This window comes from Sinocyclocheilus grahami, unplaced genomic scaffold (assembly GCF_001515645.1).
Source record: "Sinocyclocheilus grahami isolate Dianchi unplaced genomic scaffold, SAMN03320097.WGS_v1.1 scaffold281.1, whole genome shotgun sequence".
NCBI classification, from domain to species: Eukaryota; Metazoa; Chordata; class Actinopteri; order Cypriniformes; family Cyprinidae; genus Sinocyclocheilus; species Sinocyclocheilus grahami.
In genome coordinates, this window is record NW_015505460.1 from 1,580,741 (window position 1) to 1,603,910 (window position 23,170).

Here is a 23,170-nt window from a genome sequence, read left to right on the forward strand (position 1 = left end):
ACCTCCGGAGGGTGCAGCCTTCTAAATGAGACACAGCTAATGTCTGCAGCTGGAAGTGGAAATTGCTCATCATTGCTCATAGCCAGCTGAACTGGGCGAGCTAAGGTGACAGTTCGTTTAGAGGCCCCAGATGAAGCATACAAGAGCCTTCTGGCAGGACGTCACTACAATCTTCAGCGATCTCACCAGCTGAGAACTCCATTTTCAGTGAAATCGGATTGAGGGTTAGCATAAGACAAAACAAGCTTCTTCTTTCATCTGAAACAACTTTCAAATAAATTCAAACTGAAACTACCCATATGTAGCTCTCCAGGATCAAATAAAACTGAGATATTTTTATGAACACATCTGGATTTTGCATCGTGCAGAGGGGATTTTCACAACACAACAATGAAATAATACAAACAAAATAATCGAATAAATAAAAATAGTCCAGTAAAACAAATGAATCAATATGAACATATCACAAAAGAAACAGTACAATATAAAATATGTAATAAAATACTAATTTAACAAATACAATTTTTTATGTAAAAACGTGCATCAATCCTACTGTACATAATCTCTCCATCTGCCAAAAGTGACAATTTACACAATACTCCTGACACTTCAACATTACCATTTATGAGAAGCAATTATGGAGCAAAGTACTTCTCTAAGCTGTTTGCTTTAAGGTACCCATGAGCTAAATTTACTGCAGAAAATTACAGAGAGAGTGCAATGATTTCCTATAACACACCTATATGTCCTACTGCCTGATGCTTCCCTGAGGCTTGTTATATGTAATTCAATTGATTTAAACTCTTGATAATAACATATATATTAGAAACCCCAGTGTTTCTCTGTCTGAATCTGTGTAATAGTGCTATTATAGAAGATAAGCAGCGCTGAGATGACTTCATTACCAGACTTCATTTAACAAAACGTATTTGAATGCAGATGAGGAGAGAGTGACGAGCAGCATGTGTGAACCGAGAGATGCATATTCTTGCTTGGTTTTAGTTTGCTGGGGCTAAGATTCAGAACAGATCAAAAAGGGTATAATTTCATTTCTAAATGGGGTTTTTGTTTATTTAGTCATCATTTCAGAATAATTTTAGTTAACTTTCATGTTAAATATTGCTTTTAAAATGGTTACATTTAGTTCAGATGATCAGCCTTCTGACAAATATGTGTACATATTTACATTGTAAATATTATTCAAGTCAAACACTGGCTCCTGCCTTTACTGTAATATTAGAAAATAGATGGAGAAAGCTGGGAACGATGACAACAACATCTCTGTGGTAGCCTTGCTTTCCTGACTGCCACGCCTCGCCTTGTTGTTTGGGTCGCAGGGGAGTCTGGGAGATCGGTATTGCCTGTCTCCACCCCATCCCACTGACCCTGTCCCCTCGCCCTTGTCCTGCATTTCCTGTAAACAGCGGCATGGAGGCTCATTGGCTGGGTGCGTCCCCTCTTGGGATAACCTGGCAATGACCTGAAAGCCCTGGGCACCAGGCCCAATTTGGACCGGACCGGACCAGACCAGGCCAGATCCACACCCAACTTTGTGAGCATCAAAATGCAGAAGGCACTCAGAACGTATATGAAAAGATATGCTTATTTTCTCAATTATCTGGAAGTATGTTTCAAAATATGTTTCTAAGTATCTCAAACTCTTTTCGTCTTTTTTATGTTTGATGATATGTTTGTTGTAATTTTCCTATTCTATAAATATTTACAGAAAAAACTATTTAATTAAACAGGACACTTTCTAATGTATTGAAATAACAACAACAACAACAATTCAGTTATGTTTGATGCTATGTTTGTTGTAATTTTCCTTTTCTATAACTATTGTATAATAATATTATAAGTGCCATGAAAATAAAGAGCCAAAGTAATAATATAATATAATATAAAAAAGCTGTATTACACTTATTGTTTATTGTACTTTTTGTCTTTGACCCATGAATGCTTTTCAAAATAATAATTATTCAGAATATGAATAGACAAATATTTCATAATATAGGGGGTTTAATAGTCAATATTAAACACACTAGTGCTATTTATAACTATAACACTATTATGCTGAAGGACTTTCACATCTTTCCTCAATCATTCTCTCACACTACCCACTGTCCTTTGGGATCAGCAATGAGTATAAAACGCTCCTCTGATTGGCTTAGGCATGAAAAAATATTATTTTTTATGCATCTGCAATCAATCACCAAGAGTTTACTGTCATAGTGTCTCCATCCAGCAAAGAGGCAATGTCAAATTTTCTCTGCAAGCATTCAAAATATGATAAACAAAAACAGACAGAACATCAGCAGTGACGGAGGATTATCTTGGGACACAGAGCGGCTAATGGTGCAGACACATAGGCCCATTTGCAAACATGCAATGCTGTTAGATGGCACAGCAACACAATGAGTCAATAATGTCACCAGAAAAAGGTCCCTGGCTCCCATATCATCTTCTGAATAATGGAGGATGCTTAAAAGTGTGGCACATAAATACTATGGCCCAGGGTAACTTCCAAATGTTTCCATGGGGAAAAAATCATATGAACCTATATCAAGCTATCACTTTATTTAACTTCTAGTAATGGATTTTATTTTGCATTAAAGCATGAAATCTGTACTATCAGATGAGCTTTAAGAAAGTAAATTTATAATGCTCGTAGTAGATATTGTAAATTTAGATTTCTTTCACTTATATATATATGTCAAGTGAGATGTATTTGGATACAAGTTTTTTTTTACAGAGCCAATAAAAAAAATATTTTCTCCCATTCTGCATAAAATTATGAAAAATACCTTTTTTATAAAACTGCAGAACAAGCAATAAACAACGGAAAAACTAACAATATACCAAAAAGCAATTCTGGAAATTTCCCTTCTGTTTCTCTGAAAATCGGATTAAAAAGCTACCCAGAGGCCACTTGAAAAAGTCAGGGTCTTTGACTACACTGGAGGTAATCGAGCAGAGGTTTCTAATGATGACTCTAGGGTGGCAAAGTGAGAGCAGAGAGGGTCATACAGTGAAAAGAAGGTCAGAAAGTCATCCGTCTTTAAACCTCTGTAAATCTTCAAATCTCCCAAAAGCCCAATAAAAGAAACACGCATGGGGAATTTGATTTAATAACACTACATGCTACCAAAATGCTCACCCAGAGGACAGAAATCTCTCCCTGGTTTTCTCATCTATTCCCCTCCACTCAGCTGCATCAGGCTGTGAGAGCATTGCATTAAAGGTGAAAAATCGCCCTGATGTTTAATCCACTTTCTTCCCATACTATTTGTATCATTAAACAATTGCATTGTATTCTTTCTCACACAGATAGGGTACTCCAACAAATGTACCATCAAATCCTGCAAATTAGAAAATCAGATAAGCTACCCTGCAAGCATAGTCCATCTTTCCAACCCATGAATCTCAACGCCACAGGCTGCTCCACTACCACATGTGCAACACGGTACCCAAGTGTTTGGCAAGTCAGCTTGCATAATTATACACAAATATGTTTATTATTATTATTATTTATTTAGCATAAAAGCAACATCACTTTCACAATCAAGTTGGACAACATCTTGTTGTAACCTGTATACTGTATCTAGCTCTCCAATATTTCATTATATATTCTAGAATATCTGTAATATTTTAAGTCTTGTTTACTCAGCCAGGAAGATTACAGAAAGTATTCTGAGACAGAGAGAGGCACAAGCTGAGCTATCAGAGTGACCAAACACTTGCCTAATTTCCTGTTAACATTGTTTTGGTCAGCACTTCCTTCAGACTTGTGTGATGGTATTGCCATTGTGTTGAGAGGAAGGTGTTTCAGCATTCAAAATATAACTCTCTAGACAATCTTATACTAGAGTTTGATGACTTAAACAGAAATATGTCTTTCTAATATAGTTTGTTTCAGATCCCTTTTTACGATTACCAATGTGGAAAATGTTCATTTTAAGTACGTAGTTGTATAAAAACCTGACTATACCTTTCAGGGTCTTGCTCTTGAGTGGTGGGCTTGTTTTCTATTCCTGCAAAGCTATTCATGTCCACATAGCCATCGTTCTCATTGGCAGTTGCTGATGTCCGATTGTGGTCATCGAAGAACTCTGTAATAGTGACTGCCCGAGTGGGTCGTCCATGTGGAATCTGGATATTCTCATAGTCTGAGCTTATTGCAGGAATGTTTTCATAATCAGAAGTATCTGCACTTGGGAAGGAGATGGAGCGTGGTTTAGTGAGGGGTAGGGCCATGAAGGGGGGCCGAGAGCGGTCCTCAAAAGACTCCACTCTGGCTATACCCCTGTTGCTATAACTCTTGGGTGCACCTTGCCTTCTTTGCCTCTCTTTGTAAAGCAGAAAAGTGGCAGGTATTTCTGAATTACGTTGTGGTTTTCCCACAAGAGACTGAAGCTGCGGGGAGCCACTTGTACTCCTTCGATCAAGCTCCAGCACCCGAATCGGCCCATGGTGGCTAGACTCAGATGATGACCTGGAGGAGCGGACACTGCCATCTCCACGGGCTTTGCTTTCGGATTTTTTCTTAAATTTTAAAGCCAAGAAACGTTTAAATGAAGTCTTCTTCTTTTGGGGATTGTCAGGAGATTCGTGTTGAATTAGAAGTGAAGGAGAGCTTTTGGTTACAGGCCTCTTAGTTATGTAAGCTAACTCAAAGGGTGGTGGGATATCAACTAGAGATGTAGGTGTCGACACACCACTGGAGGACTGGTGACTTCTTTGAGAAAAGCTTCCAGAGGAAGTAATCACACAGGGCAAAGAAAGTGTGTCATTTTTTTTTTGCAATCTGCATTCCTCTCTAGGAGATTTCTCACCCTCAAAGTGCCCTGAAAATGGCAAATCTCTGCCCTCAACAGAAAGCGAACGAGGAGAAAGAAGAAAGCGCCTTGGCTTCAATGAGGGAATTACACGGTTTGCCTCTGTTTCATCTGAAAGCTTGGGATGTGGAACTCCATTCTGGTCCAAGGCCACAGTGTAGTAGTCGTGAGACTGGTACTCAGTGCCCGTCTCCTCAGGCACAGTCTCAGGAACATATCCGGGTACTTTCCCCGAAAGCGAGCGAGATCTTGTCACAATGCTCTTCCTGTCCAGAGAGATAAAATTCTCGCCCTCCGAGTCGAAGCCAGCCTCCTCGTAAATGTGTTCATCACTTTCTGTGTCAGAGTCCTCAAAGAAAGGCACAATATGACAGTCCAGCTCTTCGATGTCCTCTTCAAATGCTTCTGTGGTGTGGGCAAAAACCACACGGTTTGTAAGTTCTGGAGTTCTGCCTACATCCAAGTCAGCAGGAACGGTAATGTTGCAAAGTCTGAGACGTGGCTGGCAGCTGTTCCTCTGACTCAAATGAGCTTGTCCCCTTCTAGCCGATCGTTCTCTTATACTTTTGCACTTGGTTTTCCTCTCCAAGTTTACAGGCTCATCTTCATCTCCTATCTCGACGTAATCTTCCGACGACACACACTCCACCTGCTGATCGTCACCATCGTTGTCTTTGATGTCAGCATAGTCATCCACTTCTTCATTTTTTGTCATCTCTTGACCCTCAGAAGCATGTTGAGAGACACCGTTTTCTAATTTCACCTGTTCCTGCTCTAACTCTGCCACATCGTCCGATGATACATAATAAGGCTCTTGGTTTGACGTTGCCTCTGTTGCGATCTCAGAGTCTATTGGTTTCTCATTGCTGGACTCATCATCAGTGCATCTTGCTTCTGGATCAGAGGTACATGTCAAATCACTTGGCACAACCTCTATGACAGAGTAGGGCTCGAATGCATCCTCTGTCTCCTCTGCAAACCTGAAACGTCCAGATGGGTCTTTGGTAGCACGTTCAGCCTGCCAAGTACTGTTGTCATCCAGTGTGCCAATTACATCATAAGGGTATTCCTCACATAGTGAGGGTTGACTGCAGTTTGTAGCTTTTGAAGAAAGTCCAGTCTCATCTTCTTGTGCCTCATGAACACATTTTGCACCTGTTCTAGTGTCCTCTTCATACTGATCATTGGCACGATAAAAACCGTCTGATGATGGGTCCTGAATCTCCTCATACGGACTTTGAGATTCACCTGCAGGCTGATCTTTAATGAGTGTCTCATTCTCAGAAAATGCACAGGTGTCCTCAAGTACATTATAAGCATATTCTCCATTCTCAGCTGGCTTGGTATCATGAGTGTTTTTGCTGTGGTCCTCATCTGCTGAATCAAGACTTTCATCAACCACTTCCAATAAATCTGAAGAGGCTGAATGCTGTATTTCAGTGGCTTGATGAGCTTTACCTTCATCCATCCTACCTCCCACTGTTTCATCCACTGCCATTTGTAATTCTTCCTCTATTTCATTATAGCAACTTGTGTCATGGTTAGTCTCATAATTTACAGTAAACACTTTGTCAGATAAGTCCACGTCATCATCCGTACAGTTTTCTCTGGATGCATCTGCTTCATCCTGTGTGACATCTGATTCATTATCCTGGTTCAGCTCCAGTCTATCAGAGGATGTTATGTACCCATTGCCCACAATGCTTTGGCTCACCTCAGAGGCTTGCCTTGGTTTGGGTGCCACAGGAGGCTTAGGACCTCGGGTGGAGGGACAAGGCCTTGACATCAGGGTGGAACACACAGTTATAGTCAAATGGCTTTGTCTTTGGTTGATAAGTTTGGAATTGCTTCTAAAAATCTGCAAACAGAAAGAGAGAAGAAAATTACATTTCAAAGTTGAATTGGATATCCTTGACCTTGCAACAGAAATAAGTGAAATAACTTACAAACTGACTGACACTATGCCATTATGAGCTCAGCTACTCCTTTAAAGTAGCATATTGACTGATCTACATTGATCATTTGACTGATGAACTTCAACCTCTGAACTTATAACATAATGAAGTGATTATATGCTCACTCCATTAACACCAAACAGCATTTTCACAGCCGTAAATATATATATATATATATATATATATAAACAATGAAAAAGAACTAATAACAACTAATAAGATCCCATCCATTGATTTCCAAGTGCATCTTCTCAAAAAGGGTTAACCTGAAGGTCATTTTTGGTGAAACACACCCTTTTTCTTAACAAAACTCATACACCCCTTGTCTTTTCCTGTTATTTGCTACCTGCCCTGACGCACGTCCTATTAAACTCACCATGCACTTGGTGCTCACCCTGCTAAGATGTTGCTTCCTGACATGACTAATTAACTATTCCAGCAGACTCTCCTGGAAGGACTGCGGACAGGAAGTGCAAAGGGGAAGGACATTAACAGTGCACTATGTCTTCTCCATGAACCCCCTCCCCATTTTTTTCTACAAGAGCACAGTTTTGCACATCACAAATACACTTCCTTCTCGTCAGACTTCCCATGATTCACTCTCCAGTGATAAATCCCACCCAGACACAACCCCCCAGACTGGATTTTTATTTTATTTTTTGCTGAAAAGGTCATTTCAGTGCGTTTAAGAACAATAAAAAGAGAAACATCAACATCCCAACTAAGGTCCCCTTGGCAAAATAACAGGATATGAATTATGCAACAAGAATTCACTTAAAACAAATGGTTAAACACAATGGGAGGAATAAAGGCAGAAACAAACTCTTCAATGTGCAAAGCCATCAGTACATGATCTCAGATATGGGCTTTAAAGTGCTTTGCTAATTTAGTCCTACCAGCTGAAAGTGAACAGGATTATATTCTATAATATAAATTAAGAGCATATATATATACATATATATATATATATATATATATATATATATATATATATATATATGAAGAATTTAGATGCAAAAGCCTATAAGTGCCATCTGAAATGTTCTAAAATTAGCATTTTCATCAGGCTCGGGTTCCTATATTTATGTTCAGTTATTTCACTTTAATTGAATAGAAAAGGACCTATACATTGCCATTAGAGTAAAATTACTGAACCTAAACATAGGAGCCTGATAAAAAAACGCTCATTAGAGACTTTTGCATCTGAACTCTTCATATATATACAGTATATATATATATACTGTATATATATATATATATGCTATAATGTGTGTTGTGTGTATATGTGTGTTGTGTGTGTGTGTGTGTGTGTATGAATTATATACATGCGTATGTATGCGTTTGTGAATTATGTTATTCAAATAAGAAATGAAGAGGAAAAATAAATGAATACAGCAGCATTGTAGAACTGTGGAGAACTATAATAACATTTTCAACTACTACAGGATGAAAGGACAAACAGTTACTTCTTATGTCAGCTACTTCTTAATGCCATATACTTTTTTCAGTATAATGTATGCATTCATAAAATACCCTGCAAAACTGTGGACAGATCTGGCTGTTGACTATTAACCTTAGATTTCACATTCTAAAAAAAAGTCACATAATTTAACTGTACTGAAAAGTTTACTCTATTTGGTTTCATACCGGCGTTCATTGTCGGATGTCATCCACCATGGCATCTGAAATATTTCCACATTATTCCTTGATATTCCGCCGAAGCAACAGTATATATCCAAAGGTGCCGTGAACTTACTCCAATGACATCTGTCATAAAGCCTGAGAAGTAAACAATGAACACTTCATCACTTATTCGACGGCGTTCTTCCAAAAAATATCAATTTTATTAGCGACTGTTGCAGCAGGTCTATTCAGAACCGCGCGCTTCCCGCCTGAAGGAATGAGAGAGATGCGCTCGCGCTCCGGTCTGAGCGTGGAGACTGAAGGTGTTTTCCACGCGCTTCCTGAGGAGGTACAGCGAGTCTCCCTCACGGGAATACAAGGATCGAGGACCGAAACCTCAGAGAAAAACATCTCAGATCAATAACCATCAGTGGCGTACAGCACTTTCACAAACAGCTGTTCCATTGCTGTCACGAGATGGTTTGTTTCAGTGTCCCTATTAGAGGATATTTGACAGAATTTCTTGTTCTCACAGAAAAAATACAATACAATACAATAACCCTAACTCGAAATTTCTAATCAAAGTGGGTTTGTATCACCACGTTGTCATTCGATTTAGATTTATAGCCTAGAAGAGGTGGCTTGAATCTTTAGCTATATCAGAATATTTAACATTACGTTAACTGTGCCCTGCTTAATTGTAGCTATAAAAATAATAACTAAAAAACATAAAAATGCAGTAATTTTGTTGGTAGCCTATCAAAGACCATCAAAAATAATTTCTTGTGATTTGGGTAATCACATGTTCCTAAAAACAGGTTCTAAAACAGTTTACTCTAAATGCTTTTGGCCAGGCTTCCTTTTTGCTCATCTGTTGCCTGATTGGAGGAAAGCAGCTCTTTAAAAACCTCTCTTCATAACAGGAAACTGTTATCCCTCTTTCCTGCACAACAGGCAATGCTTCCTTAGCAACAAATGAACAAATGTGCTGCTGTTAACTCTACTGGGGAATTACTGCATTCAAGATTTAGACTGCATTTTTCCTAATTCAATGAGTATTTTTAGACAAAAACAGTTCTTATAAATAATCCAAACAGAGGACGCCCAGGGGTAGCACCAAGTAGGCTATTTGAGGTCCCGCAAGTGATAGTCCTGACTCAGTTCGTGCCCTATGCAAGATAATACATGAATAAAAAAAAAGAGAGAAAAAAAGAATTGATGCTAGTCTTTTCATTTGGCATGCAATGTTACTGGGATTAAATCCTGATTTAACATATAATAATAATTCTGTTTCTTCTTATTATAATTTTAATACACCAACCAAAATTGCAACTGACCTTGACAGCCAATGATCATCATACATTTGTTATTAAAGCAAATTTTCTGCAAAAAGGAATGACTTAATTTTACTACGCAAATTTAGATGCATGAATGGATAATTTCTGTCACAGATTTTTGCACAGACACTTTTTTTACCTAATAATCATGCAATTTAATGATAAAAAAAATAATAATTCTGGTTGGACTTTTGTATGGATGTTGCATTCAAAATTCAAGATATGGGCCTGCCACTTCTGACTCAAAATCAGTGCAAACAATCAAATTAAATCAAATTATATTCTGTGGAAGTAAAACGATTGGAAGTCAACTGTAGTCTAATCATAATTCTAAACATATAGTGTAAATATAATTTTGTTAATTCTACTTTCATAGCTTCTCCTTTACACCAATAAATCAATGCAGACAGATCTTTGGCATATAGGCTATCCACCAAATCAGATATTATTTGACAGACCCTTTGTTGAAGCCTAATGAACACAGAATTGTAAGACAAGATAACCCCCAGCTGAGTAGCTGCCGTGATGTTCAAGGGCAGACAACAGTCCTGAAACTCAGGAGAGAAAACTGTCAGCCACCTGGGGCTCCATGTTGACAGCTTATATCACAAGCCAAACACTCAAACATTAGGTGGCAAATTCCATAGGACGTATAATATATATATAACTCCACAGGACTCATTTCTTCATATCTATCTCTCTTTCTCTCTATATGTCTGCAAACCGAAGGTCAGATGAACACCATGAGTGATAGGATAGCAGTGCTGAGATACAGGAGTGTAGCACAGGGGAATAAACCATATGTTCAGAATGTTTCATAACTGCCAGCAGTGACTATTAATTAACAATTTGTTCTCTAGACCATGTTGGCTTCTGAAATGGACATCAAACTGCCGTAAACCGCTTTCATTGAGCTAGACAAGAGTAAACACCATAAAATAATAGTTTTTGTGGTCTTGACCCCTCTCAAGAGCAATATTTACAACAGCTACAGCATCACATGAGCTCTCACAGGAAACGTTGTTATTCCTGTAAACTGTTGGACAGCTTAAATGACAACATTTAACAGAAATCTGCTTTCTTAAAAACAGTGTTCTCAAAAGGTTTCGTCTTCAACATGCATACATTTTTTCAAGCTTCAGACTGAAAAGTACTAGTGGTTCGTTCCTAGCTACTGTGCCTCTTCTTTTGTTCTTTTAATGGCAAACCAAAGCCAAAGATAGCACACGGCTGGCATTTTGCTGTGCTAATTGTGTCTCTTACTGGAAAGTATACTATGGCACCAAATTTGACCCTTTTTGCATTTTATCAGACAAATGTGTTTTCGTGTTTGGGGACGGGTGCAAAGCGGAGAGTGTTTGTAGGCATTGTAATTGAAGGGGTGACTGAAAGAATAGCTCTGAGATAAATAACCCTGCAGATGTGGTTTATATGCACAGGATGAAAACATGTTTTCTAGATTCTGTGAAGAAAAATTTCTGACCGAGCAGATCTGCCCCTCCAGATCTGTGCCCCTCCACCTGGATGGCTGCATTATGGCACATGCTTAGAATAAGAGGAAAAACATGTCAGAAACCATTTTTTTTACTCATAAACACACATATGTATTCACAGAACTGACCCAAACAGGAAACTGATTGGGAAAGAGGGTCAATGACTTTTTCCCAGAGCTCATATGAGTCTCTCATCACCCTTTACATAACACCTGCCTTTAAAAGAACACGCTGAATGTTTCTAAATTCTGACAAGCTGGAAAAAAGCTGATTATTATTGAACTGAAAAGGTACATTCGGACAGTGAAAACTGTTTTCCCAGAGGAAAGTCTCAATGCATAAATTACATTTTACAGAAATCGGCGATTTTCTCGGCGAGATTCTATATTGATTGATGTTTTTTACAGAAGGAAGTCTCATTGATATGCATCAAACTCAGTGTTACATAACTAAATATTGCATATATCAGTGATTTAAAAAAAAAAAAACATTTTTAAATTATTGCCACTTTCCACCAATTTATCTTAAGCAATTCTAATTAAGTAAAAAATGTAAAGCCTTTTAGAAATGACTTTTTAGCGCTAAATCTCCACTCCAGTCTGGGATCTCCAGGTGTCAGACAGTCATATTCCCCTAGAAGAGAACATGAAAGAAAAAATGGCATCAGCACTCTTAGGCAACTCAAAAGCACAGCTACAGAAACAACACTCTCACCTTCCCCCAGTCCCTCGACCAATGCCACACTTCCAGAGAAAAACAGGTGAAGCCAGGAGTCAGCACTTCATCAAAAATAGCAAACAAAGACTGCACTCCCTGTGGAGTCCAGGATCTCTCAAGCCAAATCAATACCACACTGCTGGCCACGCAGGGTTATAGAAGACTGCATATATGTAGTTAAAGATTATAGAGCAGTCTGTAAGAGTCTGTTATGCAGTAGTAATTAACCTTGTGTTCATATAAATTAATAGGGTCAATGACTTTTTGTCTGGACCTATTCATTGTTGTTTTGTTTTTTTTGGAGCATAAAGTCTGCAAAAATGTCTGTACAGATGTCATAATGGAAAAAAAGCCACATTAAGGGATTGGGTTATTGAAAAGCCACAACCTTGCATTATTGGCATAATTTTACATTATTTCTCAGAAAATATTTATATTATCCATATTAAGGTTTAATACTAATAATATTTAATAACACATAACAATATTTTATAATATTTTTATTATTGTTATTATGACTATTATTATTACGCTTAATAATATTTGGGGGGGGGTCGGGGGAATCACCCTCAAAAGTCAAAGCCATGTGGTGCAACCAATAAAATAATTGTGGTGCAACTCACATGCAGCAAAAAAAAAAACGTATAAGAAAAAAAGAAACTTTGAAATATAAAACATTTTTTGAAAATAATGAAGATACACTGATGTACTCAAGATGAAAGAAATATATGTTCTACATTTTACTTGGCTACGCCACTTGACATTTTTAGAGTCTTTACACTTTTGGTTTTTGAAAACCATGTAAAACCAACATAAATACAAATTGAAAGAACTTTGTGTTTTAAACCAGATTTTTTAAAGATTTCTTTTAAAAAGTTGTAATTTTCTTTATTATGAACACTCTTATTTATTACTAATATCATTAATAGCTTAAGATCCAGTACTCTAAAATGGTTGCATTATAAAACGTTTCATTTCTTAAATTGCATTTGCTTGTTTAAAAAAAGTCAAAACTGCAGGTGATGCAATTAAGTAACTGTCAGTGAGTGCTACTCATTTAAAGTCTTATTGTCAAGGAGGTATATTGCTATTTTCAGATGCTGAGAGCAAGAAAATTAACTTAAGTAACTGCTTAGGGAGAGATAGAGTGATTAGTGAGATTTTAAACAGGTGTGATATGCTAAGCAGGAGGGCAGGTCTTGATAACAAGTCTCTTGTTTTGCCTCCATACCCTTCTCAGAAAGACACAATCCTCAGAGCAGCACTGTAATAACATCGATTTACCGGTCATGAATAAAAGTCTCAAGAAGCCTCATAAAAAGGCTTGTGGCTTGGCCTTTAAAAGTGCTGCACAATGGGCCAGTCAAACACTAGCCTATAGCCTTTAGCACAATAGATTTATGGACCCCGGAGAGCTTGATTTATTTTGAAAAATGATGCAGAGTGCCTGGCTGCCCTTTTCCGTCACGTTCATTTTCACATTCTGTTTTGCTTAGTATTCTAATGCAAACACAAACATGTGCGCCTACAGCTCCGCACAGTGCAGCATGACAGAGACTCTCATTAGGCCGCAATGATATTTCTTCTGATCCAAGAGCTGGATTCCCTAGCTTAACCATTACTAAAACAAACACAAACACTGTGCAAAAGAATAATTTCCAAGCTGATTAGTAAGACCAAGTTGCTGATCTTTCGTTCTGCAGGTCCTAAGGGGAACAATACCACTGTGAAAAAGTCCCCTAGTCTGGATTTACTTTTTCCTGTGACTGTTTTCACATCTTTCAGCCAAATGAGACTGAACGGATACAGATACTAAGTTTAAAAATATCTGTGTTTTCTAACCTCTTTTGGCCTTGGCTGTCAGCCGCTCCCATGTATCTAAGCATCTTAAGCAAGGAAGGTGATAACAATCATGCTAACTTGCAAATTACGTTATTTTACGTTATTCTTGATGTGAATTTATTGTACTTAATTTGAAATGGGAATAAAATAAAGTAGCTATAGCATTCCCCTTATGAAAAAGAAGTGCACTATAGCATGTCTTTAAAATAAAATGCCTAAATAAATACTGAAATAATGTAATTTAAATAAAGATATACTGCACTTAATTGTGAACGTAATGTAATTTAAGACTAATTGCAATTTTTAAGTTAATTGCAATTAAATGAAATTGTATTGTAGTTTAGATTTATATTAATACAATTAAATTAAGTCATAATTACTTCTCTTGTTTTGGTTGAAAATTGTGTACTGCCACAATTTTGAAAAGTGTACTGCCAAATGTACTGACAAGAATTAGTAAACTAAAATATACTTTAATGTATATAATTTCTAAACTTTGTAATGCATTTAAATATATTTGTAATTATAGTTTAAAAGAATGCAAAGTTTTTAGTCAACACCCATGTATGTGTACTTCTTGAGAGAACAACTAAAGATTATTAAAACATAATGATCTAAAATGTACTTGGAAGTAAAACGTTTAATTTGACATTATTACAAAGTGCAATTTTTAGAAGTGTACTTGCTTAAACTAAGTGGTCTTTTATTTAATTAATATCGCATTATCTTGCATATAATTTTTTTTTAAATGATAAAAACTGTTTCCAAAGCCTTTGACTTTTACAGATTAGACAGATAGGAATGTTTTACCCAGCTCCCATGAAAAAACACACACACACACAAAAAAAGCTTAGCTGGTTTGCAGAGTGTTAAGCAACAACAGATGGGTGATTGTCATAGGCTCTGGTTTTGTTTTTTTAAACACTTTTTTGTTTTTGACTAAGTAAATCCTTTGGAATCCAAATTATTATTAAATATAATTAAATTTTGGGACAAGACAAGAGCAAACAGTGTCAGAACGGCATTATCATCAATGCATTCTGGGAATGAGGTAGGACAGATTCAGACTTTTAAAGAGACAGAAGACAAATACCAAACAGAATCAATAATTCCACAATGGGCTGCAATTAGTGCCACAATCCAAACACTTTCACACCTGCCCCTTTTTATTTACTTTTGCTAAATCAATGCAACACTCTGTACAATTCCTTTCTGCAAAACTCAGTTTGGCCAGAATATTGAAACATAGCTGATATGTCTGAGATGAGATTATTGGAACCTGATTAAGTCTAAGGTAAAGTAAGGTGACCCTCGCCAGTGCTCTGCTGGGATTCCCTCAGGAGTCCATTCAATGAGATGGGTCAACCTTTGCTGAGGTCATCTTTTATACACATTAAAACACACATACACATTATTTTCCAGCCTGAACATACAGTCAAGGATGAACAGGCAATGACAGATCATCCTTTATGCGCACACTTGCAGCACATCAGCAGAACTGTTTCGCTGAATTTTTATTCACGTCCATGTCTTTTTCAGAACCATTAATAATGTAGTGATGCTGGACTGGTACAGACTGTGATTTCAATCTGTTACTCTTTCTAGAATACTTTTACACCGTCTTAAAGTATATTTCACATCATTATTATAGAATGTCACGGTCACCAAATATTGCACCAAATAAGGTGTATTCACATCTCTGAATACTTGCGTGCAAATCTAGCCATTTCAATAGGAATCCACTTGAATTTTATGTGAAGACGAAAGATTTCCCCACACCGATTTTCTATCTGGCTCACGTTCGCACTGACCAACAGAAAGTTGTTTGGTTTGAAAGTGACTTCTGTCAAAGCTTCATTCATCACTGACAATACACCTTTTTGCAGGCAAAATTTAGCCGAAATTGTGTCTCAATACACTCCCTTGTTCCCAATAGAGTAAATCAGTATTATGGTGAACACATTTGGGCACTAGCAAGAACCTTTTATCCACTAAATGTCAGGACACTGATTACTTAAATGGTTATGCATTAAAACGTCTGTGGCATTTGTTAAGAACATAACTGTGTTACATGCCAGTGTCATACTGATATGATTAGCTTAGTTGATCTAATCTGCATTGTAGTGCATCTGCATTGTAGTGCAAATTCAGACAAAGATTCACACTCATGAAAACATGACAACATTTTCTATAAGCAAACCTAGTAAGAAGGAATAGTTTGACCAAAAATGAAATTCTGTCATCATTTAATCACCCTCATGTAATTCCAAACTTGTATAAAGAGCTGTTTACACCAAAAACGGTTGGTCTGCCACTTTAAATGCTTGAGTATATTAAAGTCAGCTAGATTCTAATCGGCTGCCAATGTTATTAGTGTTCATCATGTGGGGAAAAAAATTTGAAATGACTTCTGAAAAAGACTTCCAACAATATTGTTCCTCTGTGTTGCTATTGTTGTAGTTATGGTGCAGACTCCACTATTCTCTTAGAGTCAGAGCGATTATTAAAACTTTATAATTATCATCCTAGGTTTGAACGGGCCTTAACTTTCATTCTTCTGTGAAACACAAAAGTGTCATGGGGGACCAAAACAAAATCGGACCCATTGAGAGTAAATTATTTTGAATTTTGGTGAACTTCCCCTTTAACAACAAAAAAGACTTGCCATCCAATCTGCTTAAGTGTGATTTCATCATACTCTTCTTCGTTCTATGATGAGCTTCTTAACCTACATACCAATATCAGCGGCACTCAGTCACATGATGGATGTGTCGCACTGATGCTCTGCTGTGATGGCAACACAAGTCAAAAATCAGTTTCTGTCAAATACAGACAGGCTGTATGGTACTCTGCCTTTACATGTTACCTCTGTGATGTGACTGTTCACTTGTTTATCAAGCTGAGACTCAGAAAATAGGACAAATCAGTCAATCATCTACAAATACAAAGAAAAACTGACAGAGAAATAAAGATGACATAAAAAGAAACCTCCCCTTTATTATGTTGTTCATCTTGTCAAAAGATACACCACACCTAGGACCCCATGCAATAAGGTAAGATTAAAAACTAGTCCATGTGCTTGGCCACCCATAAAAGCATATATGTGCTGTGAGCTTTTGGTGGGAACAGTGGTTGCTGTGGGAGTTTATTTGACAGTTTATACCGTTTGTGTGCACATATCAAGCTCCAAGGAGATTCTGAGCAACTGTTTTGATTTTGGATGCTTGTGTTTATGTGTGTGCTCAGGCGCACAAGCTTTAATACTGGATGTTTGTATGCCGGTGCCAGCTGGGCTCACTACAGGAGTGGATGACTGTGTTCCCTTTTACTCTCTTCTCTTCATTTATTACTTCATTTATAACCTCTCTACTGCTAATACATTTAGGCCCATGGGCGCCCTATGAATACGTTTAGACATTAGCAAAAAGTGAGGGGAACTCTGCAAGAAGCAGCTTCACAAATTTGATCACGCGTTGATGATTAGATGAGGATGGTCTAAACAAATGGCCCATGGGCTCATGAACTGCCGCCATAAAGCTTAATTGTGACCATGACTGTCTCTGTGAGGGATGCTCTATGTGGGCTTTTTCACCTGCCATGAACTTCTGCTGCGTTTACCTGAACTGACCTTGAACTGACCTTGAACTGACCTAGAGAGAAGAGAGAAGAAGATACTGTAAACCTCAAAGAAACAATATAATACAGTCATAGTATATTAACTTTCACACATGGTTAATAAAATACATTTTAACCATCCAAAGTGCAGTGTTATCACTACAGGGCAATATATAGGTAAAAAAAAAAAAAATATATATATATATATACTGTACATGAAAGACTATTATTTACCTGCAGTTTATTGCACAAATCAGAGGGGAAATGCTGAGGCAGCACTGGGGGCTCATTTCACACATTATACTGGGTTACTGAAACAGCCTGAACCCCTTTTTTTCAACCTAAAACATGTCTGATTTGATTTATGTGGCAGCTTTTACACATCTTACACTCACAGTAACCTCACACATGGACTAATCTCATGAGCTTGTATGTGTGCACGTGTGTTTGTGTGTATGTGTGTGCTTATGCTATGGACCTTTTCTAGACCGATTATACAGTTTATCCAGATTAGGAATTATGGAATAATTTTATTACACAATAATGTTATCAGTTCATTTTCTGGAAATGGCTAATCATGTAGGCTATGTGCACACAATCACTGTTTGGACTGACAACTTTGATTACTAATAAAAGTTTGAGATGAAATAATACAATTACTAACTGGGAATAAATAAAAACCAACAGTGAATTAAAACTAAAACTGAAAAAAAAGAAAAATGAATCCTAAATAGTAATGAATAATAATAATAATGACAAAAACACATAATACAATATTAGTAATAGTACATAAATAACACATATTTAAAATATTAGTAATAGTATATAAACTGTAATACTATAGTAATATTACTAAAATAATACTGATTAAAGTAAATGGGGAATTAAACTTTCACGTGCAAAAGCACCCTAAAAGCAGTCCAAATGACATGTCATATTATCTTTAGTCATATCATAACTGTGAATAATAGCAAACTGAAAATCTTGGTATTCACCGAACTAAGGAGAGCCCAAAAAAGAAGTGGAATGTTGTTAAAGTATTGCCCTAAGTTGATAAGTTGATTCAGTTCATAAAACCGTGAGTCGCAGAAGTAAACAGCTGTTTGAAAATGAGCAACCTGCAGTACAATTACAATACAGTACAAATAAAATAAAAAGCAATAAAACTAAATAAAATAATAAAACTCAGGCAAAAATGGAAGCAATGATCAAAATATAGAAAATATAAATTATCATTAAATACAGGAAAGTAAAGGAATAAAAGTAAACAATCATAGATAAACAAAATTATATGTTCAAAAGAAAGTCACTCGTAAAACTAACCAACTAACCAAACTACAATAAATGCACACTTCTCATATTATGAGGGCCTTTACTTGACAAACTCATCATGTTTTATTTCCAATTCTTAGAACAGCTTGCAAGCCTGTTCAGGCTGCTTAAAACACTGTAGGGGTTCTCACAATATATAACAACAGCATGATTTTATGAGTCTCATAATGTTTTCTTTCTAATGCTGAAGGGGAGAAGAACCCATAAAAGCACACAAACCATCCTCAGGGCATACTGTCCATTGAGCTGATATTGCACCTCCATTCTCACTTGCAGCTTGTGTTTGTGCGGCCACATAAAACATTGCATTTCAAAATGTTTCTTTTTTTCCCTTTTTTCACATTTGGCAACATCTTCCCCTTCAATGATGGAAAGGAAGACCACAGCAGTACATTAGCACCCAAATGCATCTTTCATTATGCCGCTTCGTGATCTTGGGGTTGGGCTTGTGGTCAAAACTGGGGAAATGAAGACAGATCTTCAGAACACGCACTCCAGCATCATGAGTACATATGGAAAAAGGCTTTTTTCCCCTTTAATGTATCAACAATGTCTCTTCAGAGTGCACAAAAGGGAAATGAATGGCTTTCTTGCTGTGTCGCAGTACGTGGAGATGTCTCAGACAGATTACGTGGTTTTAATTACCTGCTGAATGAAGCGACTGCCGTGAGCTGGAGCTGAGAAGGTCTTTACTGTGGGGATATGAGAGCGTTTGTCTCAGCTTCCCTCTCTGCTCAAATCAATCAACTATGAGCCAAAGTGTGTTAGGATGCTATGAGGTACACTTAAATATATTAAGCTGAAGAGACCATATAATCACCGGAGTAGAGTTTGAAAAATATAATATAATATAATATATAATTTTTTTTTTCATTTATACTTTTAAAAATTAAATTAATTGACTTCAATTTAATTTAATTTTAAATGTATGTTGTTTAAACATTTTTGAAATGTATAAATATAATATAATATAATAACACAAATTACCATTAACTTTATTTTAAAAATGTCAAATTTTAAACTTAAAAAATGTTGTTTTTTTTCAATTTAATTTAATATGTACATCATTACCATATAATATATTATGCATTATATTTATGTGCATATATTTTATAATAATACATTATATTATGTGCATAATAGTCGCTTTGCCATTTACCATGTTTTTATTTTCTAAATTAAAATACAAAAACTACTCATAGTAAATATACTAAAATACTAATATAATATAATAAAAAATAGATAATATAATAAATATAATATCATATAATAATGTTTTGTACTATATTTGATAAAATATAGAATTATATCACTAACAGCTAAAAACCTATCAAAATCTGTCATTAAAGCACTCAAGTATTGATTACTGTGCCTAAAAGAATTCATCCTCAAAAAGCTAACAAGAAAACAAATGTAAAGATGATGAGTGGAGTTAATATATGGCTCCTACAGATCAATCTGCTGTAAACTAACTTTATCTTGATTCTAAGCACACTGTGAAACTTTACTCAATTCTTTTATGACCGTAAGCATGCTTTCTGGACCTGCAATGATCAGAAGACCTTGCTTGAAAGATTTTCCTAATAGCAGCACGTTTTGATACATTTCTCCACTGTAACTGCCACAGATGTGTCAAATAGACCCTCAGCCTATTATTGAAAGCAAGAAGTCAGTCAGTAATGAAAATCCAGACCCTTAAAGTTGTATGTTTAGCAGATCTGTGGATGTTGTTTTTGGTGCATTATTGAAAAGCACTGTTCAGCAAAGAATTACAGGATATTACAGGATTATGGCTGCATGACTGCTGTTCCACACAGTGACACACATTTGAGGAAAAGTAAAATATTTGTGTTATTTGAAGGAAAGATTAGACAAAATTGGGATTTGCACAGACAGATTTGCTCTGATTCAAACACTGACCTGTATTTCACCTCGACGTGAAAAAAAAACTAAAAACTAAAATATGATTAAAATGTCATGACTGTTTTAAGCCATCACCACATGCAAGCTCAAAATTCCGCATTTTCAGTTCCGTGCTACATGCTGAGAGGGTGTCTGGTGGGGATAATGATATAATGATTAGAGTGATTAATGACCATATCTGGCCATCCAGCTTATGATTACCAACTGTAAGCGTCTTTAAGATGTTTTTGCCGAATATTGCATTACCCTTGCAGCCACTGTGTACATCAAAAGCAATATAATATAAACTTTTTAATAGTTTTCTCAATAAATGCTGCATTTTGACAGTTTCTGTGTGCATCTGCTCATAACTAGATGGCCAATTTTCCCCTGTTGCACAAAATATCTGGAATCTTTAACTCTGTTTTCATCATTTCACATGTGACACCAGCAGTTTACTGAAGGGTAAATATGTCCATGGGTATGGTAAAAAAAATGGTCTGTTTGAACTGTTTAAATGTCAAAGCAAACATAACAATAACAGAGAAAATAATGTTTCTTTACTAAAAAGATGCTCTTTCCTGCAGAGGTTAGTTAAATCGAATAAAACGGCCCACAGGCCAAGTTTGGTGAACTAGCAAAAAAAGATGAGTAACCAATAAAAATGTAGTATTATTTGTTAATAATAAAATTTAGAATTATTTGTTATTTAGTTTTAATATATTTTATTTTGATGTACTTTAATAATTGTATTCACAATTAAAAATATTTTTAATGCTTTTTTTTTTTACTTGATAATTTATGTATTTAATTTTGATGTTTAGTTGCAAAAAGGAAATTATTAGAATTATCAGGGTTTAAACTGGGTGCAGACATGTGCCCTATGGAAAAATAAACAAATAAAATAAATAAAAACATAATAGTAGCATTTATTTAAAATAAATACCTTTAAAAATGTATGCAAATAAACTGGCACATTTAATATTTAGTGGTGGATGAACAAGGTTTCCTTTCCTTTCCCTGGCCATATGCTGAAAGAAAAAAACATAATCTCATGAGGGTCCAATCTAGCAAGCAGTTATGGATTTGTCACCTCTGACAGTGATCTATGATTATAGTCCAAAGTGTAATATTTCTAAATATTACAGAGATCAACTCTACTTTACAGCATTCCTTTACAATAGCTACTAACACTGGCCATTGCTGTTTTTATAGTTTCATACAGTGATCATAAAACTGACAGCAGCAAATGTAGTATTCACAATCGGCACTCAACACCCACACTACCCCAGACTCATATGAGCCTCCACATCCACGGCTGTGATGATTTAGTGGGTCGTGGTGTTCACAGAGAAAGCCAAAGGCCTTCTGTCTCCATCGGTGTTGAACGTCATCAGTCATGACACCGAACTGATAGGAAAGACAGACGAAAGATAACTGTGGTGTCCTGTTATGATGCCTGCAAATGGAGTGTGAACTGAAGGCTTCTTTTTGGCAGTATCATTTCATGACAGGAAACTGTTCTGCGATAAAACACTTGATGCTCTCTAAAGCATTTCTGTCAAATGCATCAAAACACTGGTAACATTAACCAGGTTTCAGACTGTTTCTTCCAGGGCCTGTGTGTGTTTTAATCATGCTAGTCCTTACTAACAATCAACCCAAAGAGATGTTTTAAAATAAAATAATAAAATTATGAAGCTTGCATTTGGGATTTGGTGTTGATTATTTGTTACTGACCCAAAAATGATTTTCCTTAAATGACATAATTAAAGAAAATCATCATGTCTATATATTTATGAAACGCTGACAAAGACATTTATCTAACAATTAATATTAAGGTCAACAGTAACTGCAGAAGCATTTTACTTCTGTAATGTGACATTTCCAAGTGCAACTGTATTATCAAGAAAATTATCAAGAAAAAAAACACAGCGGGATTTGATTTTATGTTTTAGGAATTGATTGGATCACAGAAAAATAGAGAGAAATATACCTGAATGGAGTCAGAACAGATGTGCATTTGTTAAAACAACGTTTGAGTAGTTATTCTAGCTTTTGGTCTAAAATAAAACAGTCTAAAATTGCCTAAAATAGTCCGAAATAAAATAACATATGACCCAAGAGTGATATTCCTTTTGACATCATTAAAGATACCTATAATCATGAAACGCTGTCAAAGATGTTTCTCTCATAGTTAAATGTTAAAGTCAAAGTTAATTGCAGTTTAAACCCATTTTACTTCTGTAATGTGACACCTTCGAGTGAAACTGTATTTATCAAAAAAGAAAAAAATATGGCAGAAATGTAATTATTGGGAACTGAATGATTAAATGGATAAAAAATGTGGCTTTTGGCATTATAACTGGAACAAATTTGCTTAAACAATGTCTAAATAGCTTTTTGGCTTTTTGTTAACATTATTCAACAGTCTGTGCGTAAAGTAATGTCAGCAGAAAAGTTATTGCATTTTGATTACAAGATTACAAAAACTTTTTTTTATTATTATTTTTTTGAAA

The 23,170-nt window shown here is 36.1% G+C and overlaps 1 protein-coding gene across 3 annotated transcripts in view; it reads right to left on the minus strand.

The window, feature by feature from the left end:
* Positions 1-8,932, minus strand: part of fgd5a (FYVE, RhoGEF and PH domain containing 5a) — a 43,438-nt gene extending 34,506 nt beyond the window's left edge. For 2 of the 3 annotated variants that reach the window (XM_016292163.1, XM_016292161.1), the window contains exons 1-2: positions 8,442-8,932; positions 3,989-6,693 (exon numbers count right to left, since the gene is read on the minus strand). In XM_016292163.1, coding sequence (XP_016147649.1) covers positions 3,989-6,693; positions 8,442-8,447 — 2,711 coding nt within the window. In that variant the 5' untranslated portion in view covers positions 8,448-8,932. Of the gene's footprint in view, positions 1-3,988; positions 6,694-8,437 lie in introns of all 3 variants that reach the window. The other variant, XM_016292164.1, reaches the window with a different exon arrangement.
* Positions 8,933-23,170: the final 14,238 nt, after the last annotated feature.